General features: G+C 50.5%; 1 protein-coding gene across 1 annotated transcript; it reads left to right on the top strand.

Annotated features, from left to right (window-relative positions):
* The first annotated feature begins 6,710 nt into the window (after window positions 1-6,710).
* On the top strand, window positions 6,711-10,346 carry TRH (thyrotropin releasing hormone). Its single transcript, XM_069561116.1, has 3 exons — window positions 6,711-7,116; window positions 8,089-8,307; window positions 9,155-10,346. Exons 2-3 carry the CDS (start codon window positions 8,097-8,099, stop codon window positions 9,670-9,672), a joined length of 729 nt encoding a protein of 242 aa, XP_069417217.1. The 5' UTR covers window positions 6,711-7,116; window positions 8,089-8,096; the 3' UTR covers window positions 9,673-10,346.
* Window positions 10,347-27,852: the final 17,506 nt, after the last annotated feature.

Genomic DNA, 27,852 nt, shown 5'->3' with positions numbered 1-27,852 from the left:
AGTAAATAAATGGATGTATGAACAAATGAGCATTTGCGGGAGGCTCTAAAGAATGTGTCCAATTATAAAGTCCACTCTTTCGACACCAGCTTCTTTTACATATTAATGACCTAACCCTTGGCATACAGCAAGAATGCAGGATCCAACTCTGAGACTGCTTGAAAAGTGGAATAGTGATTGCGGACAGGCCAGTGGAGGCAGGTTTCTGAAAGGTGGCTTTCACAATAAAAAAGAAGATGGGATTTTTTTTTACATCAATACACCACTTATTTTAGAAAAAATATTTCCTCACTTAATATCTCCATATAAGGTGCTTGAGGGCTTCCCTGACAGCTCAGTTGGTGAAGAATCAGCCTGCAAGGCGGGAGTCCTGGGTTCCCTGGGTTGAGAAGATTCTCTGGAGAAGGGAAAGGCTACCCACTCCAGGATTCTGGCCTGGAGAATTCCACGGACTGTATAGTCCGTGGGGTTGCAAAGAGCCGGACACGACTGAGCAACTTTCACTTTCTAGGTGCTTAAGGGGTTCACACTATTCTTCATATTTAATATATATGTGTATACATGTCTGCATTCATAGTTTCTGAATATGTTGTCTTAAAGCCTGTATGTAAAAAAATAATAATAATAAATGGCCCACAGGTGGCAAGGGCAAAGAAGAGGGGCAAAAGCATGGAGGTGTGAGACTTCACACAGCAGTCCTGTGGTTTTGTGAGGAAGCTGGTTTGTGGCCAGGTGCAGCGAAGTAGCTGAGGAAGGCTGGGGGGTGCATCGTGGGAGCAGACTCAGGCTGAGCCCCGTGGGGCACAGATACCTTAGACGCAGGCAGAGTAGAGTGAGAACCCAAGAGGAGATAGTGGGCAGAAAGGGGTGAAAGAGACAGGAGATTTCACAAGGAGCAAGGGTTCCACAGAAGCTCCTCACTGGCTTTGCTATTTCTCTTTGCCCCTGATGTACTCACAATTAACCAAGAAGACAGGGGGATGGTCTGAAAGGATAAATCAGCTCAGAGTTCTCCCTGCTTTAAACCCTCTGTTGTGCCATTGCTTCGAGAACAAAATCCATACTCTTTTATTCCTACTGCCAACAAGACCCCAGGAGATCTGACTGCTCCCCCCTTTTCTCTTATTCTCTATGACTCCCTCCGCATCCCACCACCCCTGTGTGCCCTGGGCTGGAACCATCCTTGACTCTTGGATGTATGTTGGAAATCCTTGTTGAATAAAGAAATACATCCATAACTGAATTAACAACTGAAAAGTTTACAGTGGACTCATGATCAATAAAGTCATTGATTAGTTGAGTCAAAAATCTCTAACGGAATCTGACTGGGGAAATTTTCAGAGTGAGTTTCTATGGAGAAAAGGCAGACGCTGAAAGGACTCTTCTTCCTGGAATTTTTTGAGACGATTTTTATGATCTTGGAGAGAGAGGATGCTTATTATGTATTATTGTTTCTATTAACGCTGAATGCAAAGGAAAGAACTGAATATTTAAAAGGTACCATTTGCTATAATTAAAAAGCTACCATGTAGTGGATATAGAAACCACTAGAGGAAGATGTAATCATTATGGGAAGCTGGGAAAAGGGTACCAATGACCTCTTTGTATTATTTCTTACAATTGCATGTGAATCTATAGTTATCTCAAAATTAAAAATTTATTAAACACTGAAAAAAAATCAATGGGTATGCTAGACAGACCTTCTGCAGTTTAGGGTTGATAAAGACCCTACAATATCTGAGGGGCATCTCTGAACATAGAACACAGGGCTTTGAGAGAGGTTAGAGGAGCTCAGGGAAGGCAGGATCTGGAAATCAGAACTTTCCCAGGGTTTCAAGAGCCCTCATGCAGGAAGATGTATGTGTGTGTATGTTGGGGTGGGTGGGGGTGATAGTCGTGGGTACTGGGAGTTAGAAATAGTGTCTAAACTTCACCATTAAATTATCTCATTATTCTTTTTCAAAAGCAAAGCTGTCTTAATCTGATAAGCAACTACAGTCTTGAGATCAAGCAGATTTCTATCATCAGGTGGGGGAAAGAAAAAGCAAGTTGGAAAAATATATGCAATATAACTGCTGGACTCCTAGCTCCATGAGAGGGAGAAGGAACCTGACTTGTTATCCTGCTGGGTCCCTGTTTTAAAATATAAGTTTGATCATTATTCAGGTATGGTGAGACCAGTAGATGAGGAGATGAGTGGGAGTGAGTCACAGCTCCTAAGAGGACAGCGCGCACCACACAGGGCCACAGAGGGAAGTACCAGCGTCCACCAGGAGTCAGGCAGAGGGAGCAGGGAGTGGGGGTCGGAAATGGGCAAGAGGCTGTGGCTCTTGGATGTATGTGTGGACACTTGGACATACATCCAAGTGTCAAGAGCTGGATGTCCAAGCTGTGGTTGCTCAGGAAGGAACAGGCACAGTGGGGTAGGCAGCTTTAGAACTGGCTGGTTTGAATAATTCCACTGGACTCTGGGGCATCCGGACTACCCTTAGTTGTCTGGTACCTGACTCTGGCTGATTAGGGCTCTGGATTGGTTAGTTTGTATATGAAAGGTGCTCTCATGGGAGTTCTTTACTCTAGGAACTGGCTACCCTGGGAGGGGCAGGCTCTCCAGAGAGTCAGCAAGACCCCAGAGGTCAAAGCATTAAAAATATATCATGAATATAGTACCCAAGGTCTTGATCAGATCCTCAGTTCAGTTCAGTTCAGTCACTCAGTCATGTTCAACTCATTGCAACCCCATGAATCGCAGCACGCCAGGCCTCCCTGTCCATCACCAACTCCTGGAGTTCCCTCAGACTCATGTCCATTGAGTTGGTGTTGCCATCCAGCCATCTCACCCTCTGTCGTCCCCTTCTCCTCCTGCCCCCAATCCCTCCCAGCATCAGGGTCTTTTCCAATGAGTCAACTCTTCGCATGAGGTGGCCAAAGTGTTGGAGTTTCAGCTTTCACATCAGTCCTTCCGATGAACACCCAGGACTGATCTCCTTTAGGATGGACTGGTTGGATCTCCTTGCAGTCCAAAGGACTCTCAAGAGTCTTCTCCAACACCACAGTTCAAAAGCATCAATTCTTCAGTGCTCAGCTTTCTTCACAGTCCATCTCTCATATCCATACATGACCACTGGAAAAACCATAGCCTTGACTAGAAGAACATTTGTTGGCAAAGTAATATATCTGCTTTTGAATATGCTATCTAGGTTGGTCATAACTTTCCTTCCAAGGAGTAAGGGTCTTTTAATTTCATGGCTGCAGTCACCATCTGCAGTGATTTTGGAGCCCCCCAAAATAAAGTCTGACACTGTTTCCCCATCTATTTCCCATGAAGTGATGGGACCAGATGCCATGATCTTAGTTTCCTGACTGTTGAGCTTTAAGCCAACTTTTTCACTCTCCTCTTTCATGTTCATTAAGAGGCTTTTTAGTTCCTCTTCACTTTGTGCCATAAGGGTGGTGTCATCTGCATATCTGAGGTGATTGATATTTCTCCCAGCAATCTTGATTCCAGCTTGTGCTTTTTCCAGCCTTCCATCTTGTGCTGATTCCAAATCAGATCCTAGTAGCTATTAAGGATTCAGTGGATATTCTCTGAAAGAAGGAAAGAAGAGACAGAAGGAAGGGAGAGAGCTGGCTTGTTGAGGACATCTCAGATACCTTTACCATCTTCTCTGGTCCCTTGGGCTATATGGGAACCCCTATCGCATGACCCAACCATCCAGAAACTCTCTTCCTAACAAGCAACTCAGACCCCTGATTACAGAAATGGGCTCACCAGGGAGCAATATTCCCTCCACTTCCCCCTGCCCCTGGAAGGGAATCTCTTAGACTCAGACAAGATTCTGTTGTTTTGTGTTTTTTTTTTTCCCCATATTGCTTGTGGGTTTGTGGAGAGGGAATCTGGTCCCATCACTTCAAGGCAAATAGATGGGGAAACAATGGAAACAGTGACAGACTATTTTTGAGCTCCAAAATCACTGCAGATGATGACTGCAGCCATGAAATTAAAAGACGCTTGCTCCTTGGAAGAAAAGTTATGACCAACCTAGATAGCATATTAAAAAGCAGAGACATGTGTTTCCAGTAGTCATGTATGGATATGAGAGTTGGACTATAAAGAAAGCTGAGCACTGAAGAATTGATGCTTTTGAACTGTGGTGTTGGAGAAGACTCTTGAGAGTCCCTTGGACTCTCAAGGCCTCCAGTCCATCCTAAAGGAAATCAGTCCTGAATATTCATTGGAAGGACTGATGCTGAAGTTGAAACTCCAATACTTTGGCCACCTGATGGGAAAAACTGACTCATTGAAAAAGACCCTGATGCTGGGAAAGATTAAAGACAGGAAGAGAAGGGGACAACAGAGGATGAGATGATTGGATGGAATCACTGACTCGATAGACATGAGTTTGAATGAACTCTGGGAGTTGGTGATGGACAGGGAGGCCTGGTGTGCTGCGGTCCATAGAGTCACAAAGAGCTGAACACAACTGAGCAACTGAACTGAACTTGTGGACAGGGAATCCTGCACAGAGGAAAAAAATTCCAAATACCTCTAAGGGCTGCCAGTGAAAGAAAACCCCCAGCTGACCTCCCCTTCTCCAGCCCCCCAGCTGCCTGGCACTGTACTCTTTCATCCCTCCTGAGGGGATCTCTGAATACAAGAACCACAGTCCATCTCCTGCGCCATCACACAGATGTAAAAATTGTTCTCTGCTCTGCTTTGTTCACTTAACAATACATCCTGGAGTTTACTGCACATCTGCTAAGAGTGACATAGTGCCCTGCAGTTCCAGATGGGCCCCAGTTGATCCAAGCAGCTCTCTCCTGATTGACAGCCAACCAGGCTTTTCCCAGTTCCTGCTTCTGTAAATCTTGCTGCCCTGAGATCTTCCCCACCCAGGGATCAAACCCGCCTCTCTTACGTCTCCTGCGTTGGCTGGCAGGTTCTTTACTATTAGCACCACCTGAGAAGCCTTGTGGAAGGTATACATGTGTCAGATTTTCAGGTTGCCACCCAGAGAGATGGTATTGATTTACACCTCCACTGCTGTATATGAAAGGTAACAGGTCTATGTGTCTGTCTGATTTAATGCTTAGCTAGGATGGCAGTTCTTCTAATCCTGGGGTCTGGTTGGGAGATCAAGTCTGGAATTTCAGGTTTGTAATCCACCCCCATCCAACCATCTGACCCCGGGGACACAAAGTGTGTCTGGGAGTTGGGAAGGTGGTCAGGTTACCTCTACAGACCTCAGTATCTTCACCTAAGAATGAGGAGGGGACTATAGCTGGTGATCTAAAAGTTCCCTTCCACCTCTAGTCTTTCTGCCTCTCTGAGTCTCTATGTCCCTATCTGTAAAGTGGGACTTATAGTCCCTATCCCACGTATCTTGTGATGTAAGGCTGATGTAAGGGTGACGTAGGGATGCCAGGAGGTGGTGGACATGCCTGGAAAGTTAGATGCTCTGCCAAGGAAGGGAGTAACAACTAACACTCTTGGATTCCCCCTGCCAAACCACCAGCATGGCTTGAGATGTACAACAGGTACTCCAAGTTTTAGCCTGAAGAACTGTTGTATGGGGAGGCAGAATAATGTTCAGACTGTCCAGAGGTAGGCGAGTCTTCACCGATGTTGTTCCCTCTGCCTAAAATGTGGTTCCCTCTAAGTATGTCTGGCACACTTCTGTATCACCAGGAGGGACTAGGGAGCCTGGCACACTGTGGGTGCCCATTAACTCTTTCACCATGAAGGCTGTTCCCAGGACTAGTGTGACAATGCTCTCCTCCAAGGCATCATCTGACTTCAGGGACTGATTGGTGCACAAGCTCCTTGGGATCGTTGCTTTTCTACTCCCTGTATCCCTTCACTTCCTTTGCCTGGGGTAGGTAGATCCAAAAAACCTTCCTATCCAGGGGCCAATGACCAGAGCAACACACTGGGAAGACAGTAGAAACTGGTGGAGGGTGTGATGACCCAGGGCAGCTGTTGTCAGGAGGAAATGCAAGCCCACTTTTTCCCAACAGATTCTCAAGAGAAGCCATAAATCCATAATTTCCCTGAGATCTTCTGGCTGTAAAACGTTGGTTACTGAGGTTTTTCTCTGGCCATGGGATTTCCCAGGCAAGAATACTGGAGTGGGTAGCCATTTCCCTCTCCAGGGGATCTTCCCGCCCCAGGGATCGAACTGCTGTCTCTTGCATTGGCAGGTGGATTCTTTTACCACTAGCGCCACCTGGGAAGCCCAACAGCCCAGTTCAGTTCAGTTCTGTTCGGTCGATCAGTCGTGTCCGACTTTTTGCGACCCCATGGGCTGCAGGAGGCCAGGCTTCCCTGTCCATGACCAACTCCCGGAGTTTACTCAAACTCATGTCCATTACAGTTTTGAAATTTTAGAAACTGCAGCCTTCCCTCACTGTAGGGATGAGAAAATTGGGCCCAGAGAGGGGGAGACATTTTCCAGAGACGACACAGTCAAGATCAGAGCCCAGGTCCACTTGGCCACTTTCCTCCTCTATCTGTCTCTCCCTCACTCCCCCTCCCTCTCCCCCGCAGCCCCCAACTCCTCCCCGTCTTGACGGTTTCTCTGGCGTGGTCTGCTCTGATCTCTCTGTGCGTCTCTCAGCCTCCGTCTGCATCTCTGAGTCTGTCCTGTGCGCATCTCTGTGCGATTCTCTCAGCATCTCTGCCTTTGTCCCCTACCCTGCCGGGTGTTCTCTTAGACATCAGACCTTCGAAGCTGGATACAGAAACCACCCTGCTCCAGCATCCGATTCTGCGGCTCGTGCCTCCTCCCCCGGCTCCTCCGCCCGCCGCCCCCGCCGCCCCCGCGGCCCCCGCCCCAGATTTCCGGCGGAGCAGGCAGGCAGGCGGGCCAGCGGGCGGGGTACCCACGGGGCCCGCTGCCGTCAGCGTCCCTTCCCGGCGGCCGCGACCCCTCCGCGCTGACCTCACCCGCACCGCCGCCTCGCGCAGATATAAGCAGCGGCCCGGCGGCGAGGAGGGCAACCGGCGACCCGGGTCCTACCAGCGCTCCTCGACTGCAGACCGGCCGACCCCAGACCCCGAATCTCCGGATCGGAGCCCAGGATCCCGGACGGGTCCACGGAGCTCGTGCCGGGCAGGTAACCACTGTCGGTCCCTTCTCCCCGCGGGCGGCGTCCGGGACCCGGGAAAGGGGGGCGCTTTGCCCGCCCTCCAGTGCGCCCCGCGGAGAGAAGCGGCTTTGGAGCTCGGAGCGCGCCCGGGAGGGGCGCTGGGCTTCAACCCCCGGGTCTTCCACGGCGCAGGCTGGGTCCCGACGGAGGCTTGGGGCGGGCACAGGGCTGGCGGTCCCTCCCGGCGCGCACGGCCCGGCCTTTGGAGCCGCGCATCGCGGGGAGGTTCGCATCCTACGGCTGCCGGGCTTCCCCAAGCTGGAGGTCCGCGCCAGGATGCCGAGGGCTGCACGGGGCAGTCAGGACACCAGCGGGAGAGCCTGGGAGTTAGAATTCGAATCCGGATCTTACAGACTGTTCACGGTGGCAACCGACCTCAGCCTGAGAATCTCAGTCTCGGAGCTAGAAATAGGATTTAGCCTATTGAAATTAGCCTCTTAGTGTTAGAATTTGATTCCTAGCCTGGCCCTAGAATCTTAGCGTTAGAAATAGAGTCAGTGTTGCAATCAGAACGCTGTAGAAGGCGTGTTGGAATAAAAACATTGCTTTGGGAACCTTGAGGGAGAATTTTAGCCTGCGACGCTGCAGGTTAGCGTCCTGGCTGTTGGGCCCGCGCCGCAATCTTGGTGGTTACACTCCTGTCATTGAGAAGTGGTGGTGGAGATGGGGTCCCTGACTCTCGCAGGTAGACCTGGGGGCGGGCAGGCTGTCCAAGCATCCTTAGGGCTGAGGATGCCCAGGACTCAAGGCAGGTCCTCCAGCTGACCTCTCCCAAACGTGGCAGGTGGTCCTGCTCCTGGGAGGGCATTTGAACGATTGATCCCCCCCAACTCACCCCCGGCCTCGGGTATCCCCCAGGACAGGAAAGAGAGCCATAGAGCAGGCTGGGACAGGAGCGCAGCGGTGTGCCTTTTTTCTCTTCCTGTCTCCCTGCCCCAGACGCCAAGATGCCTGGCCCTTGGTTTCTGCTAGCCATGGCTTTGACCCTGACCCTGACCAGTGTCCCCGGAGGCCGCGCACAGCTGGATGTGGTCCAGCAGGACGTGGACCTGTCCGAGCAACAGGGCCTAGAAGACCTCCTGCGGCAGGCGGAGCGCCTCCTCCTCCTCCGGGAAGACCTCCAGCGACTGCGAGAAGACCAGGATGACAGCGCATCCGGTGAGGGCTGGGACTGTGTGGGGCTGCGGGTTGAGAGAAGGATGCCGGCTGGAGAGGGTTAGGGGAAACCCGGCCACAGAGGAGGGAACGACTTAGTCATTCAGCCTCTTGCCTTTCAGAAACTCCCCCTGGCCACACCTTCGGCAGGTGGTGAGTTGACTGCTTCCTGGGATCAGATTCCTTTTCCATCTCAGTTCTGGGAATATTTCAGAGAGCAGACCTTCTGTGGGAAAGAGTCTGTGCCAGGGAGAGAGAGTTTCTTTGTGTGTTACAGTGTGAATTACTAGGCACCTGTTCATACTAGACACCGGTATGCCAAGCACCCTTCTAAGTACTTGAAACCCCTTGTAGCAGGATTTGATCTTCCTAAGCGTCAGATCCTAAATCTATCTGCAATGCAGAAGACCCAGGCTCAATCTCTGGGTGGGGAACATTCCCTGGAGAAGGAAATAGCAACCCACTCCAGTATTCTTGCCTGGAGAATTCCGTGGAGAGAGGAGCCTGGCGGGCTATGGTCCATGGGGTCTCAAGAGTCGGACATGACTTAGCGACTAAACCACCAAGCCTCAGATAGGTACTGTTATTGCCCTTCCCCACCCCATTTTACTCAGAAGGAAACTGAGGCTCAAAGAAGTTGAGTTGCTTATGGTCACGCAGCTGGGGAGTGGAACCAGAGGCCATGGCCTTGACCACCTGTGTGAGTGTGCCTGGGTCTATGAGGCCTGAGAGGCAGGTGCAAGGCCATGAGTCTGGGTGAATGCTGTGGGAATCTGTCTTGCCTGGAAGAAAGGCTGGAGTGGGCATCTGTGGGTCATAGGGTCCCTCACTGGCCTCTTTCCTTCCCCAGAGTCCCAGATCTTTCAACCCGATTGGTTCTCCAAGCGTCAGCATCCTGGCAAAAGGGAGGAGGAGGAGGCAGACGAGGGAGTGGAAGGAGAAGAGGAAGAAGGAGGGGCCGTGGGACTCCGCAAACGGCAGCACCCCGGCCGGAGGGACGATGTGGCGGCATGGGCGGTGGACGCGGGTCAGCAGAAGCGGCAGCATCCCGGCCGGCGTGCCTCCTGGCTTGGGTACGCTGTCACCAAGAGGCAGCACCCAGGCAGACGGCTGGTGGACCCCAGGCCCCAAAGGAGCTGGGAGGAGGCAGGGGAGGACGAGGACGAGGGTGGAGAGCTGATGTCGGAGAAACGCCAGCATCCTGGAAAGAGGGCCCTGGGGAGCCCGTGCGGACCCCGGGGACCCTGCGGCCAAGCCAGCCTTCTGTTGGGCCTCCTCGATGACCTGAGCCAGGGGCAGGGGGCTGAAGAGAAGCGGCAGCACCCTGGGCGGCGAGCGGCATGGGCCAGCGAGCCCCTGGAGGAGTGAGCCTGGTTGCCTATAAACTCAGTTTGTGGTCTAAGAGCGTCTTGAGCCCTGTGCACCCTACCCCCTGTGACCTCTCTTTTCCCCTCTGTAGATGCCTGACCATACTCCTGAGCCCCCAGTTTACACACATTTCAAACTCTTGGCTTCGCTTGCCTATATCAGGGACTTGAGAAAGCCAGCTGATGAGTTCAAACTGCATGTCACCCCACTCAGCATCACTGGTGAGGCAACAGACCCCAGAGTCCCTCTCCCCTACCCCTGCAGGCCTGCTCCCCTCCCTAGCCCTAAGATGAGCGTGCTGTGTCTTCTAAGGGACCCCCAGAGTGGAACAGGGTGCTATTGATGTGAGCAACCAGGGAGGGTGGGTGGAGTTGAAGCCAGCATGTCCAGATCCAGCTTCCAGCCCTTGCCAGGATTTGCCATGTATAAACTTCACCCCCGGCACTGAGGATCTCGTTCTCTTCTTGGGCATCCTTTTGTGGTTAGGAAGAGCCCCTCCTCACAGCTGTGTTCCACTTGGGAGAAACATTGTAGGTGGTGCTGTGTTGTGTGGTGGCTGTGGGAATAAACACGTGCAGGAATTTGTAAACGTCACCCTGGAAGTCACGGCTCGTATGTATCCTTATAGGCACCTTTCTCCTATTCGTGCTAATAAAACCTGCATCTGGATAACATCGGTGGTTGCAGTTATATCTCAGCTGGCGTGGGATTTATCTTTACAGCATTGAGAGGGGACAGGCTGAGAGCTCCCCAGCTCTGCTGAGAAGGGAATCAGGGACCTTTCAGGGATGAAAAGTCCTCTCCACCATCCTCAGCTCAGAACAAGCTCCAGGGAGGTGGACGGGAGCTCTGGAGCCCGTTTGACACCTGGGGAGACTGAGGCCTGGAGAAGAGGAGAGACTTGCCAGAAGATACCCAGCTAGCTGGGGCAGAGCCACGGGTGTGAGAGGCAGCTCAGGACCCTGACTTGAGTTTGCCTGATTGGTGACAGGGCTGGGCTGGCCCAGTTTTATAATCATCATCGTTCTTGGCAAGAACCAAGAGTTCATGTGTCATCTGGCAGGCACAGTGATGACAAAGGGCCAGGCTATGTTTGCTAACTCAAACCAGGGGCTGAGCAGGGAGGCAGGCTGGGTGTGGGACAAGAGGGAGTGGTGGGGACTTGGGCAAAAATGGAAGAGGCCGTCTGACAGCACTTCAATCCAAAAACTTGGACATCCTGTGAAGCAAATAATGATAATAATAGTGACATATACCCAACATGTACTATGTGTCAGGCAGTTCTTAAGCACATTACGCATATTGATTCTGATCTTCACAGTGATCCTAGGTGTTACTGTGAATAGGCCAAGTTTCCTAACCAGGAAACCAACGTACAGAAAGCTCCAGTGACATGTCTGGGGCTGAATTTGGCCCATTCATGGCCACCTTCCCACTTTTGACTGAAACTCTGAAATTTCCCTGGGTCTTAGACTGTGCGTCACACACCTTCTTTTCTGGTGGGTGGATGGGCTATTTGGCTTTTCTGCAGACAGCATTTTGCCCCCTTCCTGGAGAGGGAAAGAAGGGTTGGAAGGGTGTCTGAGACTCAGTTCCCGTCCTCAGGGAACCACAGTTCGGGTGCGCTGGGGTCGGAGGAACTCAGGGCTTATGCCTTCACACTCGTCATCTCCATTAATATCCGCAGAAGTCTGCTGAACTATTGAGGTGTTGATGGATTTTTCTATTTTTGATGAGGAAACCAGCACAGAGATTAGGCACCTAGGCGTCTGAAGGTAGGGCTGGCCTTCCCTCTAGACCCTCTGGCTCTTCTTCACTGGACCATCAGGGCAAGCGGGGCCCCAGCAGGAAACCCTGTGCTCAGAGACCCTCTGGAAGGCAGACACCCTAATACAGGTAACATGGGCCACTTAAAGAGCTCTTCCTGGGGCTCAGGGCTTGCAGGTGCTTTCTCAGACAGTCCCGTGCAGCCCCAAGAAGCTGCCTGTCATGTCCCTTCTTAAAAAAATACACAAGACTGTTTTGTTGTGTTTTTTTTGCTAATTAAAAAAGTATTTATTATTTTTGGCTGCTCTAGGTCTTTGCTGCTCTGAGGGCTTTTCTCTAGTTGCGGCGAGCGGGGCCTACTCTCGAGCTGTACAGGCTTCTCATTGCAGTGGCTTCTCTTGTTATGAAGCGTGGGCTCTAGAGCACGCAGGCTTCAGTAGCTGCAGTCCCCTGGCTTTAGAGTACAGGCTTGGTGATTGTGCTGCGTAGGCTCAGTTGCTCTGCTGCCCGTGGGATCTTCCCGGATCAGGGATCGAACCCGTGTCTTCTGCACTGGCAGGTGGATTCTTCACTGAGCCACCAGGGAAGCCCTGGTGTGTCCTCCTGAAGTTGAATGGCAGTTGAGTGTGGAGAAATGAAGGGCTTGCCTAAGAGCACACCCTACCCTCTGCTCCTTCCAAACGTGCTTGGTGTGGGTCGTTGTTACCTCTTCAGACATGGGGCCGTTTGAAGAGTGAGACACCCGCTTCCCCAGTCATATAATGATTCCCCTCTACCCCTGAGAGTGATCAGACCACGTTGCAGCTAGTAAAGCACGCAGGGTAGACACAGACGGCAGAGCAAATCTGTCTGGCTGAGCAAAGCAGGCTTCCTGGAGGAGGAAACATCCAAGCTGAGTCACAGGATAAATAAGAGGGAAGATATTTCAGGCAGAAATAAAGAGCATAAACAAAGGCCCAGTGGGGAAAAGAATCAGTGTTCCTAGAGTGCTAACACTGGAAATCTGAAGGGTTTTGGCCCATTCCTTTCTTCGAGGAAAAATGTGGCCCATTTCTCTACCTGTTGTCTAGCACTGATCATGGCCCCTTAGAAGCATGAGAGAGCAGTGTAGTTTGGGAATGGAATCAAGGAAGACTTTCTGGGGAAAGGGGCACTTGAGGTGAGCTCTGAAAGATGAAAGAAAAAGAAAACTTCCTAATCATGTACTCTGGGCCCAGACATCAGGCTTTGCCTGATGGGCACTTTTATCCCACTGCTCAGCACATAGTAGGTGATTTGTAAATACCTGTTGAATGAATTAATTACCCATCATAGTCATCTCCAGTTCAAAGGAAAGGATACTAAGAGAGAAGTAAGTTTAGGGCTAGTCTGAACCCTAGAGATGAAATTGGGGTTCATCCAGTGTTTACCATGTCCTGTGAATTTTACCTCCTAGATCCATCTCAAGTCCACCTATTTTCTCCCAGTTCCTCTGACACCCCCCAGGTCCTGGCCACCATCACTTGCTGGTCTCTGGCTTCCACGCTTATCCCCAACGGGCCATTGTCCACACAGTGGCCAGAGAGAAGCAGATAGGACTATGGAAACCATACTGGTTAAGACATCTTAGCAGCTTCCAACTTGCCCAGAATAAAATCCTTACCACGGCCACCCAGTCGGCCTCTTTTCTGGTTCCTGAACACACCTCAGGACCTTTGTCTGTTTCTTCTGCTGTCTGGAGCCCCCTTTTCTCCTATTCCTCACATTCTCCAGATCAGTATCCTAGGGTATCCGAGGATACTTGTGAAATATTCTAGGGTACTTCCTGAACTGTGGAGGTTAGAAAGCAGAAACTGCATTCCAGACTCCCTTGCAGCTAGAGTTTTGGAATCACATTAAGGTGTCCATGGGGAAGAAGTGAGATTGGGAAGGCTGCTCTGATGATTCCTGCTCGAAAGCAAGGTGATAGTGATCTGTTTCTGCAGCACCTTCCTGCTCTCCAAACTCCAGCTCTGAGAGCATCTAGAGTCAGTTGTTGAAAGCACCTTTCTGGCCAGCTTCGCAGCTCTCATAGTATGTTCTTTTCCCTTATAAACAACTTTATTGGTGGTATATTTTATATATCCTGAGATTTATTCATTGCAGGAATATACTCCAATGATTTTTAGTAAATTTACGTAGTGATACAACCATCATCATTAATCAGTTTTAGAACATTTTCAGACCCCCAATAAAATTCCCATGCCCATTTACAATTAATCTCTCTCCCTACTCTTAGGCCCAGGCAACCACTCATATACTTCTTCTCCATACATTTGTGTTTTCCGGATATTTTATACAAATAGAGTCTATAATGTGATCTCTTATACCTGGCTTTTGCCGATTGGCACAATGCTTTTGAAGTCCATCTATGATGTAACATGTCTTGTTACTTTGTTCTTTTTGATTTGCTGAATAATATCCCAAGTTGTTGTTGTTGTTCAGTTGCTAAGTCATGTCCGGCTCTTTGTGACGCCATGGACTGCAGCATGCCAGGCTTCTCTGTCCTCCATTATCTCCTGGAGTCTGCTCAGATTCATGTCCATTGAGTTGGTGATGCTATCTAACCATCTCCTCCTCTCTCACCCCCTTCTCCTCTTACCTTCCATCTTTCCCAACATCAGGGTCTTTTCCTATGAGTCAGCTCTTTGCATCAGGTGGCCAAAGTATTGGAGTTTCAGCATCAGCATCAGTCCTTCCAATGAATATTCAGGGTTGATTTCCTTTAGGACTGACTGGTAGCGGATTCTTAAGCTCAGTGATTCCCATGGCGGTCTCCTCATTTTCCTCATTAGAAACAGAGAAAACAGCTTCCCTGGCAGGGCACTTCTGTGGTATTTTTCTGCAGGATGGCTCCCCCAGCCCTTTGACAATTGCATAAGCACTTTATTCCGAGAGCAATGTTCCAGATATTCGAAGACTGGTACCAGACAGGCATCAGCCAATCAAGGCACACGTCCGATCAGAATGGATGGATTCTAACACACCTGTGAGGCCACAGCAGTATCGATGCAACTTGCTGAATGCCAGCCCTGCTAGATCAATGTTTCTGCTTAACATCCCTGGAGCAAAGTGTTTGCTGTGCTCACTCCTGATTCACACTAGGTAACTCCTCCTCCTCCTTAGCTGTCATTTCAGACAACCCTTCATCGGGAAGTGGCACCACATCTTGCCTTTCTTTGCAGCCGTCACAGTTTGTTTTTATATCTGTAGCCTACAGATATAAAACAGTTTACTTGGAGGATGATCCAGGAAGCGATGGTCTCAGAGTTGGGGAGGGATTTGGGGAAGAGAAGGCAATGAACGCAGATGCAGTCATGTACAGATTTCCCTTGAGAAACTGGAGAGCAGGACTCAGAGGGTCCCACTCGACAGAGTGAGGTAGCTGGAGATTTCCTCCTGACTCTCATTGATCAGGAGTCAAAGGGGAGTCCTAGGGATGCTAACACCTTGGCACTTTCAGCTTGCTGCAAGCACTGACCGCTGGAGGCCCTGAGGTGGAGAATCTTAGGATGCTATTGTGTATTACTGCAAAGGTGAGTGCTGAGGGGATGGAATGAGGGGCCCGCAGAATCTAACAGTCTTTTTGGGTGATGTTTTCATAAATGCCTCCTTCCTCACCAAACTCTGCGTTCCATGAGGCGATCACTCCGGTACCCCCAGCACCAAGTGCAGGGCAGGTGCTTAGAAAACATTTGTTAAACATGAAAACAAAGGTGGAGATGCGAGTTGAAGGTTTCCTGCTTCCCTGATAGCTCAGTTGGTAAAGAATCCGCCTGCAATGCAGGAGACCCCGGTTCGATTCCTGGGTAGGGAAGATGCCCTGGAGAAGGGGATAGACTACCCACTCCAGTATTCTTGGGCTTCCCTTATAGCCCAGCTGGTAAAGAATCCTCCAGCCATGTGGGACACTTGGGTTCAATCCCTCCTGGGTTGGGAAGATCCTCTGGAGAAGGGAAAGGCTACCCACTTCAGTATTCTGACCTGGAAAATTCCATGGACTGTATAGTCCGTAGGATTGCAAAGAGCTGGACACGACTGAGTGACTTTCACTCACTCACTAGGTGGCGCAGCAGTAAAGCACCCAACTGCCAATGCAGGAGACATAAGAGATGCAGGTTTGATCCCTGGGTGGGGAAAAACTCGGGGAGGAGAGCGTGGCACCCCACTCCAGTATTCTTGCCTGGGAAATCCCATGGACAGAGGAGCCTGGTGGGCTACAGTCCATGGGGTTGCAGAGAGTCAGACACAACTGAAGGGACTTGGCACGCATGATGCCTGAGAGAGCCGATGGGGCAAACCCAAATGTTGTAGGGTGCTACACAGTCACTACAGACCTGTGAGCCTGGCCTCAAGGGTGGCCCCGGAGCTGAGAGCTTGTGTTATGACCCAGTGTCACAGTTGCCCAGCGACTCTTCCCTGTACAGAGTCTTGGAGGATGTCAAACAGCCCTCTGCAGGTGGTAGTCTTTAATCTCTATACTGGGACACCAAGAACCTCCTCTGTGCGGGGACTTTCCGCTTACCATTTACACCCCACTTTATAGGTGAGAGTTGCCTGGTTTAGAGAGGTGAAGCAACTTGCCCAAGGCCATACATCTCCTATGGGTGCTACCACCAGGCTCACCCCAATTCTAAAGACTTCAAGGCCGGTGGTTTTTCCTTTATACCCCTGCCATCCTCATGCACACAGCTTTAAAAGCGGAGGAACAGGGCTTCCTTGGTGGCTCAGTGGTAAAATATCCGCCTACCAATTCAGGAGACGCGGGTGCAATCCCTGATCTGGGAAGATCCCCCATGCAGCCAAGTCCACACGCTGCACTGCTGGCCTGTGCTCTAAAGCCCGGGAGCCCCTGCTCCGCAGCGAGAGAAGCCACCGCAATGAGAAGCCTGTCCACCGCAACCAGAGGAAAGCGCACACAGCAACGAAGACCCAGCACAGCCAAAAACAAATAAATATTTTAAAAGCTGGGGAGCATCCCTTCAAGGAGCTGCCTCTCACAGAATCCAGCGAGGCCGCCTGAACTGCTTTGCTGTGAGCCATCCCCCTGTCACGACTTCCTCTGATATATGTTCTTGAATTAATTCCTTCTGCAAACCTTATTTCGATTAATTAGATGCAATCAGAGGACAGCTTTGCCAAGAGACTCAGTTCCTGCTCGGGCCTCTCGGGGAGTGGGGTGGGGAGGGGGAACACGTGGGGCTTCTAACCTGAAGGATGTTGGCAATTAGAACCCATTTCGATCACCCGGGTATGAGCTGACTGCCTTGGAGAACATCAATTAGCTCAGTGGCTAAACTGCGCTGAGAGCTACAGGTTACCAAGGGGACCTGTGGTCAATGCCAGGATTTAAGTGGCTCTAGTCTTCGGGGATCATCTTTCCTGAATAGCGGCCATGTTCTGGGGCTGTTGATTATCAGCAGGCTGATTAGACCCTGTCCATGGAGGAGAGTGAATTCCTAATTGCCAGCTGCTGAGGGTGCGAGTTTCCCGGCACAGACGCAGGTACACCCCGTCCAAGGTGCCAGACAGAGGCAGGCAGGCTCACGTCAGGGGGCGGCCGCATTAGGCCGGTAGCCAGAGAGACGGCACAGGACACATGCTGGGCTCCGCCTGGTCTCCCCTAGGAGGAGTGTGGGGTCTTGGGGTGACCCTGGAGAACATGGAGGCCCAGGCCATGCTTGGGAGGATAAAGGAGACGCCAACCTAAAGACAAAAGGGAGCCCCTGCTAGTGCCAGGCTCTGAGCTGATAATCATAACAGTTATTGTTGTTCAGTCGCTAAATCGTGTCCAACTCTTTGCGACCCCATGGACTGCAGCATGCCAGGGTTCCCTGTCCTTCACCATCTCCCTGAGCTTGCTCAAACTCAAGTCCATTGAGTCAGTGATGCCATCCAACCAGCTCTTTCTCTATCGCCCTCTTCTCCTGCCCTAAATCTTTCCCAGCTTCAGGGTCTTTTCCTATGAGTCAGCTCTTTGCATCAGGTGGCGAAAGTATTAGAGCTTCAGCTTCAGGATCAGTCCTTCCGATGAATATTTAGGACTGATTTCCTTGAGGATTGACTGGTTGGATCTCCTTGCAGTCCAAGGGACTCTCAAGAGTCTTCTCCAACACCACAGTTTAATAATCATAATAGTCAGTGCTAATTGAGCTCTTTAATTGAGCACCGAAGAATTGGTGCTTTTGAACTGCGGTGTTGGAGAAGACTCTTGAGAGTCCCTTGGACTGCAAGGAGATCCAACCAGTCAATCCTCAAGGGAATCAGTCCTGAACAGCTATGGATGCTGTGCTGGCTCTTAGGCGACGGGGCTCGGACGACCCCTCAGGTCCTAACACCCTTTAAGGGGATTCACAAAGTTTTCACTTTCCTAGCTGTGCATCTGTGTGAGGCCAGGTTGTCTTCACGTGTTTCCATCAAAATTTAATCTGGTGAGTAAACACAAAAGCAGATAAGAGAATCTAATTGCCTTCCATTACGTTGGACAATGAGGAAATTTGTAAAATTGTACACCAACGCCACTTCTCTCGTGAAATATTTTTATTTGTTTTGGAAACACGATTATTTCCTTAAAAATATTTTAGTTAACACATTATGTATTAGTTGTTTTAAAATATTCTCACTTGGATTTCTCATACGGGAAACATCGATAGGTATAATCCAAAGTTCTTTGAGGGGGGCCTCAAGTAAATTTTAAGTACCTAAAGAGGTGCTGAGAGAAACTTGATTGAGACAAACACACACACACACACTATCTTAAGAAGAGCTGGACTTAGCAGTCCTGTGTGCTACATATTCTTGTAAGGGCTTTATGTATTTTGAACTATTTAGTCTTCATAGCCAGGAGGTAACTGTTACAATTATCCATATGGGGAAACTGAGGCACAGAGCGGTTCAGTCTCTTACCCAAGGCCACATGTTCGGAACAGGGCGGAGCCCAGTTGCCAGCCCAGGCCTCCAGGCTCCCATCTGAGCTCCTGGCCAGGCCTCTGCACTCTACTTCCAAGCAGCATGCACCCTGGGGCAGGGAGGAGGAGGGGAGATGGGGTCAGGCTGCACAGAGCTTAGGGCTTATGGGGTTTGATGGCATCAGTGTAAGTTTCCCATGATAAGTACATTTCTGCACAGAGAGATACAGCGTTTTTGCTGGATCACACAGCCAGGAGAGGGCGCCTCACTCCTCAGTTCTGAGCCAAACCCCGAGGACCACCTTCTCACCGCCCTCAACAGTGACCAACCGACTCAGGGATGGGCCACGCTCAGCTGATGAGAGCCGGCTTCAGAGCTTCAGTGGGGACATTTGTCCGGAGGCTGTTTTTCCCCTCACAGGTTGCTGAACTGGTAGGAGGTTACCCTGGAGCTGCTGGGGGCCACCAGGCCAGTGCAAAGCAAGAACCTGGCTGAGAATCCTCACTGATCAGAAGACAGACAGGCGATGGAGAGACTGAGACCCAGCTCCAGCACTGCCTTATACCCTTGGCCTTTCCAGGATACATAAGCCAGTGAATTCTGTTTTCTCTCAAGTCGTATGTGTTTCTTTAAATATAACACAAGTTTAACATCATCCGTACATGTCACCTTTTTATTTATTTCTTTAGCTTGCCAGGTCGTAGTTGTGGCATGTGAACTTTAGTTGCGGCATGTGGGATCTAGTTCCCTGACCAGGGATCAAACCTGGTCTTAGGTGTCGTGAAGATTGAATGAGATGCAGCCTGTGAATCATGTAATTTGGGAACTGACTCACAGTAAATTATCCTAAAATGCCAGCTCCTGGGACGATCACTTTATTAGTTTGCATTTAATTTTTGTTGAGGGAAGAGTTTTGAGCTGTCATACAGTTCTCAAAGGGGTCTACAATCCCGGAAGTTCAAGAACCATTGGTTTGGGAATCCGAGGAGCGTGAGTCGGATATTACGATAAATGATCACGTCTTGCTTTTGCAAAGTCTGCCAGGATGGCGCTCTGTGATTGCCTCTGTGGGGGTCAGGATGCTCGCCCTAGCCAGGATGAGCCCCCCGCCAGCTTATCATCCCTCCCCCTGGCCCTGGATCCCTGTGACCTCAAAGCTCCAAAATGCCTCATTAGTGCCTGGTGAGAGCAGAGCCAGCAAGTGGGGCTGCCTCTGGCCTCCGTGGAGCACACCCCTCATTAGAGCAGAAGGAAGCGTCTCATCTGAAGCGGGGTGGCCAGGGCCGGCGGTCCCTTTGTGTCTGGGCCCGATGACTCAGGGAACGCCAGCGCAGAGCCGTGGCACCGGGCCCCACTCCCACTCCCATGATTCTCCAGCCCCAGCGACCAGCACTGCAGCTGGCATTTACTGAGGTGATAAACTAGGTATTTACTCCTTGGTCCTCCTGGTCTGGCCAAGAGAGGCTGAATCAGAACGCAAGGCCTCAGGGAGGGAGACAGAGCCAGGATTCAGATGCCTTGCCCCTGCTCCAAACCCTTGCAGTGCAGAGCTGGGGGGTCGGGGGGGACAGATGGAAGTTGGGGGGCAGACTTGATGTCCGGCAGACAGGCGGGCCCTCTGCTCTGCCACTCTCTGGCCTCGGTGTTAGGCAAGTCATTTCTGCTGTCTGCAACCCAGTGTCCTCAACTGTAAGGGGGGAGGGGATGAAGAATCATAGCTGAACCGCGACCCTGCAGAGAACTCATTTCACAAGTTTGCTCGCGTTTCTGTCCTGCTGACATCCCCAAGCCGCGCTAACCTCAGCTCTCAAACACAGGCGGGGTCAAGGCCCGCCGTTTAAGGTCCTTTGTGAGCCAGACCCTGCCCACTGCTCCTGTGTCAGCAACCACCCAATCACCCACCTTACCCAATCACTCTGTACAGATGAAACGATTTCTCTCCTTCACCCACGCAATACTACCACTTGGCCTGGAATTCTTCAGCCTCTCTTTTTGAAGTTGGAAAATCCCGACTTCAGGCTCAACTTGGGCACCTCCTCATCAGGAAGCCCTCTGTGACCTCTTCCCAGCATTGCATCAGGCAACTCCTTGGGGATCCCACCTGCCAGAGCTGGACAGACCTGGGCCCAGGATCCTGGGGATCCATCTAGAACTGCCCATCTCAAAGCATGATCCAGCATCATCCAGAAACTTGTGAGAAACGTGACTTCTCAGCCTCCACCCTGGACCTTCTGAATCAAAACTGGGAGCACGGCCCAGCAATCTGTGTTATAAAAAGCCCCCCACAGAATTCTGAAGTTCAAGTCTGAGAATCACTGGTCTAAGCAGCTGCATTTTCTGCATTTGAAGTGCCTTATGACCTGGTCTCACTCCAGCAGCTGCTGCAAGAGGGAGGGGTCCGTGCCTCCCCTGGGTGCCGCCCGCTAACAGAATTGTTACAGATGAGAACTGTCTCTGACCCATCCTCTCTCCCACTTCCTGGAGATACTCAACCAATTTTGAATTGTAACTTTCTTTTATTGGCAAAGAAGAAATTTCAGCACCGGTCTTATTCATTTCTCATCAGACTCTCTTCCATACCAATCCTGCCAGGCTGGGACCTGCTGAGTTTGAGAATCAAAACGCCAGTCAGCTGCCTCTTCAGGAAAACGTTGTCAATTTTGCATGGCTCCCCTCAGACACACCAAATGTTGTCTGGAAAAATACTTCTTTTCTCCTCTTCTCTCACCCAGCAACTCACCACTGTGGCTCAGAAAGCTGGGAAGGTCTCAAACATTTTCAGAAGAGTCACTTCCCTCAGTCTAATCCCCTCCCTGCACTCCTGGAATCTGCTAACTTCTTGTACTAGGAAGTTCTTCTTGGTGTCTAACTGCACTCTTTCTTGCTGTCACTGGCTCCAAACCAGTCTGTGATTTATAAGAAACAAGTGGTTTTATCTCTGTTTTTTGTCATTGTTCAGTAGCTAATTCATGTCTGACTCTGCAACTCCAACACGCTAGACCTCTGTGTCCCTCTCTATCTCCCAGAGTTTGCTCAAACTCATGTCCATTGAGTCAGTGATGCCATCCAACCATCTCATCCTCTGTCGTCCCCTTCTCCTTTTGCTTTCCATTTTTCCTGGCATGAGGGTCTTTTACAATGAGTTGGTGCTTCTCATCAGGTGGTCAAAGTATTGGAGCTTCAGCATCAGTCCTTCCAAAGAATATTCAGGTCTGATTTCCTTTAGGATTGACTGGTTTGATCTCCTTGCCGTCCAAAGGACTCTCAAGAGTCTTCTTCAGCTCCTAGGCATCAATTCTTCAGTCCTCAGCCTTCTTTACGGTCCAACTCTCACATGACTAGTGGAAAAACCATAGCTTTGACTATACAGACCTTTGTCAGCAAAGTGATGTCGCTGTTTTTTAATATGCTGCCTAGGTTTGTCACAGCTTTCCTTCCAAGGAGCAAGCACCTTTTGATTTTAGTGACGGTTGCCATCACTGTCCACAGTGATTTTAGAGCCCAAGAAAACAAAATCTGTCACCACTTTCACTTTTTCTCTGGAAACTAGCCAAGGGCCAGGCACACAGCAGGCACTCAATAAATGGTTTATTCACTTAGAAATAGTAGGGTAGGGGGGAGGAAATGGGTGGATTAAGAATAAACTTTGACAATCGAAAGTGAACATTTACTCTGAGCATTATGTTAAGTGTCTCAGATCTCGTCAAAGAGCCAACAACTTTACGAGGTAGATGGTATCTTATTCCTATTTTACTTGTGAGGAAACTGAGGCTCAGAGAGATGAAGCAATGTGTGTGAGTTCACACGGCAGTTTTGTGACCGATCTGGTATGTGAACCCAGGAGAATATTGGGGGCTCACTTCCTGGATGGTCCCATGAGTGTTGCTGGGGTGTGGTGGGCAGGCAGCTCTCTCGAGAAGCACCCAGCCCCTGGAGATTTTGGACGCGTGGGAGCAAGGCCCGAGGCAGAGACAAATGAGGCCCATTCGTGTCCTCTGATGAAGGGCTTCTGAAGCTGGCAGGAGGAGGCGGCGGAAGATGCTGTCAGGAGCTGGCGCGGTGGAGGAGAGGCTGCCACCGAGACAGCAAGTGCCAACAGGTCTGAGTAAGAAACCCCTTTCCTCACACCCGGCTGGGGCTTCTTTTAGAGCAAAGCTTCAAGACCAGTGACAAGCAGCAAAGACAGAGCAAGCGTCCCTAACACTCCCCCGCACACCCTGCCAAAGCACACAGGTGTTGACATTAAGTGCCTCCTTCTTTCTTCCCCCCAAACCCACCCTCATTCATTCAAGTAACAGATGTCGTTGTAAAGAAAAATCGTGCAATGGGAAAGCTGTTGAGTTGAGTTTATTCAGAATCTCACTGAGGACCACAGCCCAGGGGGCAGTCTCTCAGGCTGAGGAACTGTTCCAGAGAGGTAAGGGGGGGAGGTCAGTGCGTATGTGATTTTGGGGAAGTGGGTACCGGCCACCAAGCACACACCTTGGTACGAGGAACAGGCAGCTTAGTAAATGGTTTTAGTGCTTTCTTTCTTTCTTTTTTTAAAAAATAAAATATTTATTTATTTCGCCACACAGGATCTTAGTTGTGGCCTGTGGGATCTATATCCCTGACTAGGGATCCAACCCAGGGCCCCTGCTTTGGGAGATCAGAGTCTTAGCCACCGGACCATCACGGAAAGTCCCCATGCTTTTTCAGAATATGGGAAGATGCAAGAGTTTGGCTTCATAAAATTCTCTCCTGCAAATATCTAACTGTCTGAAGGCCTGTTCTGCCAGTTCTCCCGCAGCACTGCTGCTGCTGCTGCTGCTAAGCCGCTTCAGTCGTGTCCAGCTCTGTGCGACGACCCCATAGACGACAGCCCACCAGGCTCCCCCGTCCCTGGGATTCTCCAGGCAAGAACACTGGAGTGAGTTGCCATTTTCTTCTCCAATGCATGAAAGTGAAAAGTGAAAGTGAAGTTGCTCAGTCGTGTCCGACTCTTAGCGACCCCGTGGACTGCAGCCCACCAGGCTCCTCCGTCCATGGGATTCTCCAGGCAAGAGCACTGGAGTGGGGTGCCATCGCCTTCTCCTCTCCCAGAGCACAGAGTGCCTCAATTCCTGATCTCCACCCTGAACCCCCGGCAGGCTGTCCTGAAGGTCAGGAACTGTAGTGCCTTGTGCCTAACCCTTGCAGACCAGGAGGGCAAGCGCCATTCTTCAGTGGGCATAAAGTAATACATTATTGTATAAAAATGCAAAAATCAGAGTCTCCTTTTGTAACTCGCCACCTCCTGCTACCCCGGGTTCAAGAGGTTGCTGGCCCCGGGGGCCTTGCTCCCAGGAAGGGGTGGGGCCCAGGGGAATAAGGAAGAGGGTGTGTTACTGTGTGACGTCATGGTAATCCTTGCACACGGCTCACAGATGTGTCCATTTCATGGGAACATCTCCAGACAGACTAGGAGCCGGAAGGGTCCAGAGGAGTTTGGGGGTCAGCACAGCGCACACGCCACTGAGGGGCGGTCGTTCAGACAGGGAGATGCGGGAGGGCTTTTCAATGTGGGTTCTCTGGTGGTTCAGATGGTAAAGAGACTGCAATCGGGGAGACCTGAGTTAGATCCTGGATCCGGAAGATCCGCTGGAGACGGAAATGGCAACCCACTCCAGTATTCTACACTTTCGGTGTAGATTTTGTTATTCTGCCTGGTGTGGTGACGCCCAAGGACTTGGAAAAGGCAGCTTAGGAATTCCTGGGCGGTCCAGTGGTCAAGACTCTGAGCTTTTCCCTGCCGAGGGAGTGAGTTCAATGAAACTAAAATTCTGAGAAAGAGGGAGATGGAGATACAGAGACAGAGAGAAAGAAAGAAAAGACACTTTGCGTCTCAGTTTCTGTGAGGAGAGGGTCCCACACTCCGGAGGAGAGCGGGCGGGCATGGTAGGGGGGAAGCACCAGGGTTGATGGTAGGCAGGGAGAGAGAATACATGGGCAGGAGCCTCTACCGTGGTGTCTGTAGGAAGGAACGGGCAAGCAAGGAAGGTAAGCGGAGCTGAATAATTCCAGTGGGCTCTGGGGAGCAGGGGCTGTCCCTAGCTGGCTGGGGCCTGGCCCTGTGTGGGCGTGGTGGTGGTGGTCGAGGGTGTGAGAGCTCCTCTGGATGGTTTCATTTGCATCTAAAAGGCACTCTCCCAGGTAACCTTTTCTGAGCCCTAGGAACTGCCTACCCTGGAAGGACAGCCTCTCCAGAGTCTGCGAGCCCCCACAGTTGGTGGCATCAGAAATAAGGGAAGGTAGGGGACTTTCCTGGCGGTCCAGCGGTTAGGAATCCATGCTTCCAATGTAGGGGATGTGGATTTGATCCCTGGTTGGGGAACTAAGATTCCCACATGCCACCTGGCATGGTAAAAGGTAAAAGATTCAGTTAATACAAGGAGGAGCCAGGAACTCTGGGTCTGAGGCTGGCAGGCTAAGGGGGAGGGTCCCACACCAGGATCTGCTGTCGTCTGTGATCTTGTGAGAGGGGGAGGAGGGACAGGACCTGACCTCTGGCTGTGTGTTGAGGAGAGACGCCAAGGGCAAAATGCCAGATGTGCTGGGCACATGGTGAAGCCTCAGTGTTAGCTGAAAGGATGAAGGCCGAGTCTCGAGAAGGAAGCATAAATACCAGCAAGGGTGGCCTCTGCTTTTGCACATTTTCATGCATCACCGGGGCGCACACACACACTCTCACGCCTTGTCTCCTATTATTTGATGTAAACGTTATTGTCCCCTCTACTCCTTGCCCTAAGCCACTTTAGCATCACAAGACTGTGCCGATAGAGCGCCATCATTCACTTTCACACTCCCCTGGTGCTGGATATCTAGGTTATTTTCAGTGGTTCTCCATTACAAACCATGCCGCGATGAGCAGCCTTGTGCAGACGTGAGAGATTCAGTGGGATAGAACACCTAGAAGTGAAATTGGTGGCGGTGTCCGACTCTTGCGACACCATGGACTGTAGCCCGCCAGGCTCCTCTGTTCATGGGGATTCTCCAGGCAAGAATACTAGAGCGGGTTACCATTTCCTTCTCCAGGGGATCTTCCTGACCCAGGAATTGAACCCAAATCTCCAGCATTGCACGCAGATTCTTTATCGACTGAGCTACAAGGGAAGCCCCAGAAGTGAAATTGAAAGTGAAGTGAAAGTCACTCAGTCGTGTGCGACTCTTTGCAACCCCATGGAATTCTCCAGCCCAGATTACTGGAGTGGGTAGCTTTTCCCTTCTCCAGGCAATCTTCCCAATCCAGGGATCGAACCCAGGTATCCTGTGTTGCAGGCGGATTCTTTACCAGCTGAGCCACGAGGGAAGCCTCAGAAGTGAAGTTGCTAAGACAAAAAATGCACAGGCATAATTTTTGTAAATCCTGCCGATTGCTCTACAACAGTCTGTACGCAATTTATACTCCCACCAGAGTGAACGAGATTTGTGCGTTCTCATTTCCCCATGCCATTCCCAACACTGGATATTAACAGCTCGTAATATTTTTGAAATTAACCCATTTCTATTTTTTTGGTGGGGGAGCATGGCTTGCAGCATGCAGAATCTTAGTTTCCCTGACCAGGAATTGAGCTCACACCCCCTTGCAGTGGAAGCTCAGAGTCTTAACCACTGGACTAGCAGGGGAGTCCTGAAATTAATCTATTAATGTTTCTAATATATATTCCACTTGGTCCCCAATGTGGTTCGCGATAGTTTTTACTCAAAGATATGTGAAGGAAGCCCTCTAGAATCGTATGTAAGTGGTATAGACTCCAGAGTCGGACCACTTTGGTTCAAATGCCAAGGCTGTGTGACCTTGGCAAGTTTCTTACCTTCTCTGTGCTTGTGACAGGATGAGACAAAGAAGGGTGTGGTATACGGTAGCCATAAAGATGCCCCTCTGAGGTCTCCAAGGATGAGGTATGTTACCGACTGCCTCAGCTGCCTGTACGGAAGGAGACACAACATTCCCGCGGAGACCAGGCTCCCGTGGGCTGCTCCCAGCCAGTGACTGAGAGCAGCAGGCCCTTCCCCAGGGACAGGACACCCCACGGGCTTGACTTCCTTCTTTGACTCTCTCGCCTCCCTTTTATAAGGACACTTTTGATTACACTTAGGGCCCATCTGGATAACGCAGCATCATCTCCCCATCTCGAGATCCTTAACTCAGTCCCATCAGCCAAGTCCTTCTGACAGGCACGGTAGCAGTCACAGGATCTCTGCAACTCGGGGACCATTATCAGCCTACCGCACTGCCCACCTTCCCTCTTTCCCTCTCCTGCCCATGGGAGCCAGGCCTGTGGTTGGGTGCCTCTCCCAGGTGCCTCCAGATGACGTAGAGGGTGCTCAGTTAAATGTCGGGTGCACTGAACAATGCTTAAATAGACAAATGCATGGGACACAGTGCATAGAACTTATCCTATAAAACGATTCATTGTTCATCCGACATTCTGACATTCAAATTCAACTCAGTGTCCTGAAATGTTTGTTTCTTCAGTCTGGTGACTTTAGTATTGTCCCCAGGTCCTTGCGTGGATACAGCCGTGCCCTGGCTGAGGTGTGAGGAAGGCTGACAGCCCACATGGAGGGCAGAGGGTGTCTGGGGACCAGGACACCAGGAGACCCCGCCCTGATTCTGTGCCTCTCCTGCCTGGACCAGGCTGGGCATCCTCAGCCACAGATGGGGCTCTGGCACTGGCGCCTCCATCTTGGACACTTCCTTCTGTTAACCTATTCTATCTCTTTTTAAAATTGATTTATTTGGGGGCCTTCCCTGTCAGGTCCAGGGGTTAAGACTCCAAGCTGCCAATGCAAGGGGCACGAGTTCAATCCCTGGTTGAGGAACTAAGATCCCAACTGCCCAGCAGTGCAGCCAAAAAAGAAAAAAAGAAGACAAAAAAAGGAGATTTATTTTTAAAAGTGAAAGAAAAAAAGTCCAGAAGACCTAGAGGTAGTTACTTTTACTAGGTTCTTGTGCATCCCTCTAGAGATATTTTAAGCATTTTCAGCATCCATATGCTTCCCTTGACTTAGAATTAACCCCCTCCATTCCTATTCTCTGCAACCCTGAAAGGCAGCCTCTAATCCCAGATCCCACGTGCCTTCCCAGGTGTGGTGAGTGCGCCCCTGGGTCTGCACAAAATGATTTGGAGTGGAGCATGGCTTGAAGTTTTAACAGTTCAACTTCTATTTAAATGTGTCTTAAAGAAAACAGACCAGTACATCCCACACAGAATATTCCATCTGCCTAAAATGGGGTTAAAATTTAAAAGTGTGCTGTGTTCAAGGTAAATAATGGGCAATCTGCAAAAAGGGTGAAACTGTACAGGAGGTGGAGGGACAGTTTGGAACTTGGCTTGTGGCTATTAACATGACCAACCTAGACAGCATATTGAAAAGCAGAGACATTACTTTGCTAACAAAGGTCCATCTTGTAAAAGCTAAAAGCTATGGTTTTTCCAGTGGTCATGTATGGATGTGAGAGTT

This window comes from Ovis canadensis, chromosome 19, assembly GCF_042477335.2.
Source record: "Ovis canadensis isolate MfBH-ARS-UI-01 breed Bighorn chromosome 19, ARS-UI_OviCan_v2, whole genome shotgun sequence".
In the NCBI taxonomy this organism is placed as follows: domain Eukaryota; kingdom Metazoa; phylum Chordata; class Mammalia; order Artiodactyla; family Bovidae; genus Ovis; species Ovis canadensis.
The sequence above is the reverse complement of the archived record's forward strand: the minus strand, read 5'-3'. Positions and strand labels throughout refer to the sequence as shown.

What these genes read in the sequence shown, in the direction of transcription:
- TRH (XM_069561116.1), top strand. Translation starts at nt 8,097, where the DNA reads ATGCCTGGCCCTTGGTTTCTGCTAGCCATGGCTTTGACCCTGACCCTG. An exon ending in CCAGGATGACAGCGCATCCG is followed by an intron (nt 8,308 to 9,154) that starts GTGAGGGCTGGG and finishes TTCCTTCCCCAG; the next exon opens with AGTCCCAGATCTTTCAACCC.